Source organism: Galleria mellonella, unplaced genomic scaffold, assembly GCF_026898425.1.
Source record: "Galleria mellonella isolate WM207_F2 unplaced genomic scaffold, CSIRO_AGI_GalMel_v1 utg1267, whole genome shotgun sequence".
Lineage (NCBI taxonomy): Eukaryota > Metazoa > Arthropoda > Insecta > Lepidoptera > Pyralidae > Galleria > Galleria mellonella.
The window spans coordinates 3,014,397-3,025,972 of NW_026441987.1; the positions used below are offsets into that span (position 1 = coordinate 3,014,397).

At 36.4% G+C, this 11,576-nt stretch overlaps 1 protein-coding gene across 1 annotated transcript; it reads left to right on the top strand.

Annotated features, from left to right (window-relative positions):
- Positions 1-521: 521 nt before the first annotated feature.
- LOC128202039 (nucleolar complex protein 3 homolog) lies at positions 522-11,573 on the top strand. Its single transcript, XM_052900873.1, has 13 exons — positions 522-666; positions 753-1,033; positions 1,619-1,830; positions 2,361-2,596; positions 3,199-3,364; positions 3,866-3,986; positions 4,849-5,062; positions 5,282-5,470; positions 6,493-6,674; positions 8,262-8,470; positions 9,561-9,739; positions 10,477-10,685; positions 11,354-11,573. The coding sequence occupies exons 1-13, from the start codon at positions 661-663 to the stop codon at positions 11,544-11,546; spliced, it is 2,397 nt and encodes a 798-aa protein (XP_052756833.1). The 5' UTR covers positions 522-660; the 3' UTR covers positions 11,547-11,573.
- The last annotated feature ends 3 nt before the right edge of the window (positions 11,574-11,576 follow it).

The following is an 11,576-nucleotide window of genomic DNA, read 5'->3' on the forward strand; positions in this document are numbered from 1 at the left end:
TTTTTTTTTTTTAATATACGTTTGTTCCGTTTGCTTAATAAAAGAACAGGCTAAGGTTGGAGACCATGCTGTCCTAGTCTTCAAAAAGATAATTTTTACAGGAATGTGTAAACTTTACTGACATATTAACGTCATTCTTTCTTTAGAAAGTTTGATTGCGTTCAGAAATTTAATATATATGATTAAAAATATTTTCTTTGTTTGATGATGACAGAGATATTGTATGGCTCTCGATTATTAATAAAAGCAAATTAATTCAAGGAGTACTGACACCAACACTCAGTTAATAGCATGAAAGTAAGATAAATGCTGTAATCATTACGTCTGAACTACATATTGAAAAGAATTAATTGTTACAGCGAGCAAGAATGAATGGAGATGTGTATAAAATTTAATTTAATTTAATTTATTACAACATTATCTTCTTTATTGACATATCGCTGGTACTATTCTTAATCTACGACAAAACAAGATTTCATTTGACGTTAGACTTCATTCAATTGTCATCAATCTTCACATGTCATTTTTGTGTTTTTATTTTTTTGACATTTTTTAACATTGTGTGTGAAAGCCACGTTCTTTTTATTTTAATTATTACGAAAGTAATAATTATAGCTAACATTCTTTAATTCATAAAAAATCCTGTATTAAATTTAAAAAATGGCTGTAAGTATACTACGTGAAATATATGTAGAGATTTTACGATTTTCGGAAAGTTAACAATAAACTAACCAACAAATTTAAATTTGCAGAAAAAAGGTAAACCAAAAATTAGCAAAGTGAAAAGGAATAACCAGACAACCAACAAGATGAAGAAACAAGGAAAATTAAAACTGCAGCGGCACAAAAATAAAGTTCAGAAGCAGAAACCGCCATCACAGAAGCCTGTAGAATATAGCAGTGCTAGTGAGTCAGAATCCGGTGACGAGTGGGCAGATATGTTAGATGATGAGGAGCAAAAGTACATACTCAGTCGGATTGCGAAACAGCCACAACTGTTGTCTAATGTGCCTGAAAAGGAAGAGGTAAACAGGTCAGTGTAACTTTTTTTTTAAGCAAATTTATATAAATAATCTTAATTATATAATTAATAGATTTAATAAATTAATATATTTAAATAAGGTATCTTCAGGAGGCCTATGTCAAAGGACAAGCTGGAAATGCAGATTAGTATAAATAGTGTTAAAAGAAAAAAAATAATTTAATACTTTCAGCAATAAAGGCTTTATTATTGTATAAATAATAATTGGTTCAATATTGTTATGTTGTACCTAGTTTAGGCAGTACTTAGGAGGTGTTTCACTAAAATATAAAAATAAAGAATGAGTAAGTTATTTAATTAAAGTTTGAGTTTGTTTGTATGTACTCTTTACTAGGTTTGTCTATTGTTTTTATTTTTTTGTAATATCTTTATATCATTGGACATATTTCACAATGCCATCTAGTCCCAAACTGCTAGATAAAACTGCTTTTGTAATGCATTCTCCAATATACATTCTTTTGTATTTTGTGTGGTAAGTTATTTATCATTCTGGCTTACAGTGTTTACCACAACAAATGCCTCTGACTACCTTATTAAGGATTTCATAAGTATGTATTTTTTTCTCTTTTCTTACAGATCAAAGAAACGTAAAAGAGAAGATAAGGGTGGCCGTATGCCAAAATTCATCCCACCCGGCAGTGACAGCGGAGCAGAGAGTGTACACTCTGATAGTGAAATAGAAGATAAATATGAAAAGGAGTTATCTGAAAGACCTCCGAAAAAGATGAGACCACTGTTGCCAATTAAAACTAAACATGGTTTAATGGAACGGAGTGAAGAGTATGAAGGTAGATATATTGTTGTTACTAAATTGTAACAAACAATTTTACAATAAAACATTATCAGACTTGTCATATCAGCTATTGTCAGATTTAAATACCATCATTCTCATCTTTTATCCATTGCTAAACATAAATTCCCTCATAGTTCATCATAAAGTAGACAATTCGAGTGTAATTTATAGTTTTATAGTTTTCAAAAATAAAAATGATACTCTTTTTTTTTATTTTTCATATATTACCACATGTTGTGACTAATTTGGGGGTTGATAATTTAAAAAAAAAAACTAAAGTAAGTACTTTGAAACTACTTTAGTTTAGTCAACTAAACCCATTATGATAAGAAGCACAGGATATGGTACAAATTTCATTCAAATCTATTCAATCTTTAAGCTATTGCCAAAATCTAAACATAGAATCATCTTTAGAAACTTACCTTGTTATAAATATTAGGACAAGATAGGGTACCAAGTAATTTTTATGCTAAAAAATTATATGAAATTTAAAACATTTTTCTTTCTAAAATTACACACACACAGAATCAGAATCTGAAGAGGAAATGAAAAAGCCAGCAAAACCAGTACAGAAAGAAGTGGAACCACAAGAATCGGATTCTGACTCTGGGTTAGAGGGCACGGCTGAGGAGAATGAGTCATCAGACCATGAAGTGGTAACTGCTGTTCAACTGATGGCAGCCAGGAGAGACAAATTACAACATGATAAACTAAGGATTGGTGCATTGTGTTCATCTCTACTGGAAAGTCCTGAGAAGAAAGTATGAAGTATTTTATTTATTATTCAAACAAATTGCTTCACAATATTTGTTACTAATAATTACTCGTAACTTTGGGGTATGATTATTAACCACAATAAAAGTAACATATGTCTTTTCTAATCTCAAATACTAAATTTTGTAAAAAATTGTTGATTCGTTAAGATGCATATGCATGCATAAGTTAACATTTAATATGTTAAATTCACTCTCACATTTATAATATTAGTAAATGTTGTAATGAAACCCTAATAAAACTGAAAAAAAATTAAGGTTATTTTTTATATATATTCCAATTTATTAATTTTTACCTGATGTTTGGGGCTCTCCAGTTACTCCACAAGAAATTTGCCACTTTTATTAAAATAATAAATTAATTTATATTTAGATATATTTTGCTTGTATGTGGTATATTTTCAGATTCTTTGTATAGAAATTTCATCAAAATTGCTTCAGTACTTTACTTTTTAAATCAAAATAACTAAATTTGCAAATTTTAATATATTAATTAGCAAATTTAATAATTAATTAATAGTAATTAATTATCGATAATAATTTTATTGATATATTTTTTTTGTGAAATAATATCAATTTTTATGTTTCAGTTGAAGAATTTCTTTCCCATACTGTATCTGATGGAAGAGAGGCTTAAGGATGGTGCACTCAACTTGCATTCAGTACGTAAATTGGCTACGCTCTCCGCATATGAAGTGTTCAAAGATATCCTACCAGACTACCACATACGGCACCAGGATTATTCCAATGTTAAATGTGAGTACATGGAACAATACATGTATGTATGACACTGCAGAAAAAACTACTTGCATTGTGAATGCACTGATAAATTATGAGATTTTTTTTTTTTTTTTTTATAAAACTTAGAATGGCAAACAAGCTGATGGCCCACCTGATGGAAAGCGGTAAGATGTTTCATAGATACCCCACAACTACATATTTCATAGTCAACAATATATTTGTTATTCTACAAAGAAAAATGGCAGTTTTATCCATCATCATCATCTCAGCCGTTACCTGTCCACTGTTGAACATAGGCTTCTCCCATAGACTACCAAAAGGAAACCCTACTTAAAATAGGATCGACATGGGGAAGCCCTGTTGATTGTAGGAGTAGTGAATGGAACTACATAACATCTCACGTCTCAAGTAAAATTCAATAGAATTCTTCTTTTCTACCTTCTTGCATAAAACTTCTACATAACTTGTAAATAATTCTAAAATATTGTTCAAATAATTAAATTGTATTATTTTCAGTAAAGAAAGACACGCTCGCCTTGTACAAATATGAAAAAGAGTTGCTGGAATTTTATAAAAGATATTTACAGCGACTGGAAAAAGCTGCTACAGTGTTGCGCCGGAAGAAAGGGGACACTAGGTATGAGATGTCATTTGCCATTTAATTTGGGCTTTCTATGATATTTTCTGAATAGAGATGTCAGCTTGCTTTTCATTATATTCATATTGTATGATATGTGTTGGGCTATTTTATTTTATTATGCATGCTATGACCACCCCAGAATTCGAGGGGACTTTCCAATTATACGCAAAGACATATTTACAAAACGACACCTATGTACTCCCAGTACATAGGTATCGTTTTTTAAAGAGATAGTGGCGAATAATCTTAAATATGATTTAAGATGGAAATGGCTATAGAGTACTACTTTTCTTTATGCAACACAGAATGGCGAACAAGCTGACGGTCCACCTGATGGAATGTGGTAACCGTCGCCATTAGACATGAGCAGTGCCATGGACATAACAGACTATACTGTTTCGCCCATTATACCGCTCATGCGTTGCCATTCCTGAGGACTCAGGTGTTATTCCTCTGTATCCTGTAAATTCACTGCCATATCCTAGCCTTCTAACAAAAACACAATCATGCAAATACAACTGCTTCGCTTTTTATCCCGTTCAATGTGAATATAAAGTCGTGAATAAAATCTAGTATTTTGTGTAAACGATTGTACAGTCTTAAAAGTGGGGCAAATTATTAGCAACCTCTCTTGCAAGTGTTGATGGGTAATGGTGTCTACTCCCTAACAAGTGGACTGTCAGCTTCTTAGCTTACATAACTGTAAAAAAGGAGAACGGATTGTTAGCAGTTGAAGGTACAATGGGTAGCAATAGGGTCATCGATTCAAATCAGGTCGTTCTCCACGTGGTTCCACTTAGAAACCATCTCGGTTAATTCCTGGTGAGTTAGTGACGATGGTCTGGTATAAACCTTGCAGGAAAGTGGACGAGGCGTCAGTGAGCTTGGCGCTGGTGTCACTGCGCTGCATGTGCGGCGTGCTGGCGGCGCGGCCGTACTTCAACTACGCGACCAACATCGCGCAGAGCGTGGTGCCGTTCCTGGGCTGCCGCGACTCGCGCGCCGTCGACCTCGTCACCCAGTGCTGCGCCACTATCTTCGGCGAGGACAAGAAAGGCGACATCACGCTTACGGTAATTCTTATATAATACTAACGACTTGCCCCGTCTTCGTTCAGTAGATAGATACTTTTTATTGTTTCCTCTAAAAGATTACAGTAGTTAACTTATTATATATACAAACAATAGTAATGGTAGAAACATTAGTTAGGTAAAACATGGCCCCATCTTATTCGCTAATAATTTAATAACTCCCATATTCATAAAAACTAATACCTTTTGCAATATTTGTAGATAGTCCGGCTGATCAATCAGCTGGTCCGCCGGCGCGGTGAGCGGCTGCAGCCGGCGGCGCTGCGCTGCCTGCTAGCGCTGCGGATACGCGACGTCGACATGGACGCCGACGCGGAGGTGCTGCACAAAAAGCGGCAGGAGCAGAAGCACAAGAAGAGAATCGTCAACTTGTCTAAGAAGGAGAAAAAGGTTATTGAATGCATCAATGATCATTTTTTTAACATTTTTATTTTATCAATAAACTATCTCAAATTGATCATAATTGCATAATATAATGCATGGCAGGATGAAAATCAAATTGCGAAACTAATATAACTTAAATAAAAAACGAGCTCTGTCTTTGCACAAATGCAATTATCTTCTACTTAAAGAAAAGTTTATTCGTAATGATCATCATCATCACCTTAAATATATTTGCTGATTTATTTGGAATGTTTTTTTTCTTTATTTTTAAATGGTACATCAACAGTGTAAATACAGACATTAATATTAATTGATATACAGGGCTTGCATCTTGCATTTACACCAATTACAGATGTACACAACATTTTCTTAAGTCATCGATTACATACTGACACCAACAAAACAATAAAAAAAAACATACAAGTAACAAACATAAGAACACTTAAAATATACAATTATTAGAACAGTGCACACAGAATTAAAATTATTGGTTGTGGAAAAATTATGGTAGTATTACGAGAGAACTTTTAGAATTTTCCTCTTGAATGACTTGGGATGGTCGTGAAATATATCAAGATTGAGGGACTCGTTACAGGAATTGTACGTGTTGATTAACCTCGAGACTGGAGCATGCAACCCCAAATTAGTTTTATGTCTGGGGATTTTAAAGACAGCTTTGCATGTTTTGTACTTATTATGCAAACCTTTCGTAAAAAAAATCTAAAAATGTGAAATTCTTGTCAATATTTGTTCCACGTTTAGACAAAAATGTCAACCTTTTACCCGCACCTTCGTCCGTGTGACGGGAATGTTTTCTGACCTTCTCCATTACATGTACGTGTATACAAAATTTTATAGTGATTGGTTAGGCAACCAATGCACTATAAAGTAATAAACAAATAAACTCGCTCACATTTTATAATATTAGTAAGATTTTTTCTGTTAAAATCAAAGTGTATTCCTTTGTATAAAAATTAAAAAGTGACTAAGTAGTACGAGCCCAATATAAAATGATACAAAAATTACAGCGAGCCAAAAAACTAAAAGAAGTGGAACGCGAGCTGCTGGAGACGGAGGCGCAGGAGAGCGAGGTGGCGCGGCGGCGGCTCATGACGGAGGTGACCCGCGCCGCCTTCCACATCTACTTCCGCGTCCTCAAGCACGCGCCGCACTCCACGCTCCTCGCTGCTGCGCTCGAAGGACTTGCCAAGTACCTCATTATTATTATTTTTGAAATTTTTACAAAATTCACATCTCCCCTCTTAAGGAGAGAAGATGGCAACTAAGAAGGGGGGGGGGGGTTGTTGGCAATGGAGTTTGACAGCCCTATTGCTAGCAATATGCTCTATCATGTCAACTTCCACGTGGTTCCCCCTAGAAACCATCGTGAACAATTCTTATTGAATTCGTCACAATGGGCTGACCTGTTTCATCCTCGTCTGTCATCCTTTACTGGTGCCCTATCAGCGTATACCGATAGCGCGGGTGGGGTTACTATTTCATTATCGCATATTAAAAAAAAACCCCGACAGAAGTATCTAAGAGCCACAGATTTCTGCATCTTTCTCGGGAGTGAGTCGCCTCGGAATCCCAACCATCTGAGATGTTGTTCCAGACTGGTTGCGATAAGACCGTTCACCGACATAACAATTGGAATGATTTCGGTGGACGTCATCCCCCACATTTCGGTCACCTCGTTAGCCAAGTCAAGATATTTTTTTTTCTCAGCTTTTAGCGCTGGTAAATATATTACACTTACGGGTACGTGACCATGTAACTGCAGTGTGTATGTCTGTATGGAAGGTTATGCTTGTGTATGACGGGTGGCTACTTCATCCTCATCTATATCTAAATATTTTCTGACTATTCTGCAATTATTTAATATGGCAGCCTATTGTGGGGAGATGTAGAGATTTTTTCGTAGATCTATTTGTTTTAAACTATGGTATTATTATTTTTTTTTAATCATAGACTACAGTAACCGTTTACTATCAGGTGGACTGTATGCTTGTTTGCCAACTATTGAGATATATATATATATATATATATATATATATATATATATATATAGGATTAAAAAAAAATTATGTTATTTTGCCCACTACTTCGTATGCTTAGATTTCAATAGTAAAACCAATGTAATAGATAACTTCTAGATAGAACATACACCAGATTTTAAGTTAGACATTCAGGAATACAAATGTTTAAACCGCATCCAATTTGCTGTAGTAATTCTTGTATGATGCCAGAACACAGACATAGACAAGCAGACAAAATTTCAAATAATTATAATTTTGTTTTGTTTGTTTATATTAAGACCTCTCATGTCATTTTGATCTCCCATTTTGATGTACAGACATCGTTTAGTTACAATTTTATTATATTTGTAAGATGTAAGATTTTTTTTTTATACAACTTATAATGGCAAACAAGCTGACGGCTCACCTGATGGAAAGTGGTAACCGTCGCCTATAGACATGAGCAGTACCATGGACATAACAGAGTATACTGTTTCGCCCATGATACCCCCCATGCGTTGCCATTCCTGAGGACTCAGGTGTTATTCCTCTGTACCCAGTAAATTCATTGTCATATCCCACCCTTCAAACCGAAACACAGCCATGCAAACACAACTGCTTCACGGTTGAAACAGGAATGGGACAGAGGTACCCAAGCAATCGACTTTTGTACAAAGTCTCCCTCTGGTATGTGTATGTGTGTTTTTACATATGAAGTTGATTTATTTATGAAGCTAATTACACTTGTTTCATACTAATTAGTAACTCCATCCGGCCAGGTTCACGCACGTGATCAACTTGGAGTACTACTCGGACTTGGTGGCAATCCTGGCGCGGCTGATTGCAGACGAGCTGGTGGGTCCTCGGCAGCGGCTGCTGTGCGTGCGGACCGTGCTGGCCCTCCTCGCGGGCGCTGGCGACGCACTCAACGTCGACCCTGCCACCTTCCACCAGTACCTCTACCAGCACATGCTAGGCGTACATGCTGGTAAGTGACCACAGTATAACACAATACAGAACAGTATATTCAATACTTGGATTATATAGATAGAGCATCGACCCTCAAAAACGGGTCAACTTTTTATCAGCTAATTTTCGAGTTAGCCGATAATTTTTTTTATCAGTGTTTTCTATATACTTACGCACATAATGTATTTTTACGTATCTATATTTAATTATTTAATAAATAAATTGAGTGTTTGCACATTAAAAAGATGCAGAATTTATAAGACTATTTATAACGAAAGATTGTATGAAAAAGTTGATCCGCTTTTCTCGAAGCATTTGTATGGAGACACTCTATCTATATAAGATTAAATAATGTGTCATGACAATCTGATAGTACTACTACTACTCACGTGAGGGTGGCATCTTCTGATAAAAAAAAAATTAAAGATTACATTTATTATTCATTTTGCATGCAAACTGAATGTGTAATGAATGTAATATTTATACCCTTCCACCCCGGAAGGGGCAGGTTGGTCAAAATGAAAAAAGCTAATTCAGATGGTGTTGAATCAGATGGCTGATTACTTTCCCACCGGAAATGCACCACAGCTATATCTTATATATAAAATTCTCGTGTCACGGTGTTTGTTACCAAACTCCTCCGAAACGGCTTTACCGATTTTCATGAAATTTTGTGTGCATATTCGGTAGGTCTGAGAATCGGCCAACATCTATTTTTTATACCCCTCAATGATAAGGGTAATTCACCCCAAAAATTTTTTTTTATTTTTTTGACAAAATTTTTTAGTTTTATTTAAATGTGATTTATCATTGAAAAATACATACAAATTCAAATTTTCACCCTTTTACGATCAACCCCTGTTTTTTAAGCGCGATTTTTATATTCCGCAATAAGTGGTAAAACAACGTTTACGGGGTCAGCTAGTAATTAATAATGTTTAGTTTTGACGCCGCACAATATATTTTAAATTTTACGATCCACACGACGAGTAAAAGACGAATTTCTTATCAGGTGAATTTTATTTTAAAATTGAAGATATCATGAACATAGCTATATAAGCATGGTACCTTTGCCTTTATCTCACAAAAAGACTAAAATGTTCTTTTAGGCTCAACTCATGAAGATGCGAAGATTATAGTGGAGGCAGTGTGGCAAGTATGCTCGCGTGCGCGGCGCGTCTCGTCGAATGTGTTACTAGCGATCGCTAAGCGACTGCTCACCGCCAGCTTGCAGCTGGAGCCGCATGCAGCACTCGCCTGCCTGCTGTTGCTGCAACGGCTTGCTCAGGTACTTATTATTCAGTGAGGGCTTTATGACCTTGATTATATTATAAATCAATCTTGATTATTAATTTATTTGAACATTTGATTATATTTGACTTTATTTTAAAACGTGACTGTAGCAGACATAAATAATTGCAATGCAGTATGATTCACAATGGCTGTGTGGTCCCAGTATAGAATATGCCACCCCTTATTATATTGTATTCCCTTTTATGTGGGTGTCATAAGAGCCGGCTAAGTGAGGACAATGAATGGGCAACAGCGTCCCTCTAAAACATTTCTAAAGCCTGACTGCAGTTGCCGATTCGCCTACCAAGCATGGCAACTGGTAAAACCAAAATGGTAAAACCTCCTCAATCAGGAGGTTTATGTTCAGCAGTGGACAATTAAAGGCTACATGATGATGACTTATAATAGCTGTTATTTGACAGTCACATTTTAATTTCTATATTAAATTTTTACTACAAGATATTACTCTCTGAGACTTGCTTACTCAGATTACATTTTCCTTTTTAAAATTAAATACAAAATTAAAATGAGAGAAGTTTGTAATATTAGTTGTTATCTAGTACTACTCGGTATTCATTGATATCGATATGTTTTAAAGTAAATAAAAGAATGCTGGATGGTACCTTAAAAGATTGGCGTGGGAATGGTTCATACTATTTTCAATAGATTCGAAGAATAGGTCGATACTGTTAGAAGAACGAATGTAGTCAATAATGAAATGTTGTACAATAGCAAAGCAAGCCGGTGGCGTCGCTCCTCGAGCAGGAGGGCGAGGCCGCTGGCCCGGGTCGCTTCGATCCGTGGCTGCCGTCGGCCGAGCACTGCGGCGCGCAGGCGGCGGCCGCGCACGAGCTGGCGGCGCTGCGCGCGCACCACCAGCCCGCGCTGCGTCTCGCCGCGCGCCTGCTGCCGCACGCCGCGCCGCCCGGCCTCGGCAACCTGTGAGTGCACTCGCCTCGCAATCTCGCCTCGGGAGATAGCGCTTCTTACTCATATAAACCTTATCAGCTCGTTCTACACACGGTCGCTGTGCCCTTACTACTTCTTACTACTTTTATCTTGACCGTTCAGCACGTCGCCTCTTCGGTCGACACACGTCCATTCAGGGCCCTATCGACATTTTATCGATTTAGAAAAGTACCTACGGTTCTCTTTTATACGCTTAATTTAGAACGTGGAATTGAGGTAAATAATTAGAATTAAAAGTTGTTTTTTAATTACGAAATGGATTAGTTTTTAAGTTTATTGCGTAGATTTACGCCACTTAAAATGACAAACAAGCTGACGGCTCACCTGATGGAAAGTGTTAAGCATCACCTATAGACATGAGACCATGGTCACAACAGAGTATACTGCTTCGCCCCCATGTGTTGCTGTTCCTGAGGACTCAGGTGTTATTCCTCTTATTATTTCGTGTTATTACCCTGCAAATTCACTACCATATTCCATCCTTCAAACCAAAACACAGCCATGCAAACATAATTGCTTCACGGTTGAAACACAAATGAGACAAAGGTGCCTAAGCAAACGAATTTTGTACAGTCTTCATCTTAAGTTAAACCAATTTTCTTAGCTGATACAAATATATTGATTGTTAATGTTGTTCCAGCACCCCAATACAAGTGTTCGAGCAGTACGACAGCTCACAGATGGCGTTCAAGCCGCCGGTGCCACCGCCAACCCGTGTCGTTTCCAAGCCGAAGGTCCACCATCATCACGCGTGGGCTCAGCCCACATTCAAACAGTACTGCGAGCAAGTTGAAAACAATATTGACATGACTACACCTTTCAGTAATAGATGATGTAAAAAATAAATAGATAAAAATTGGTTT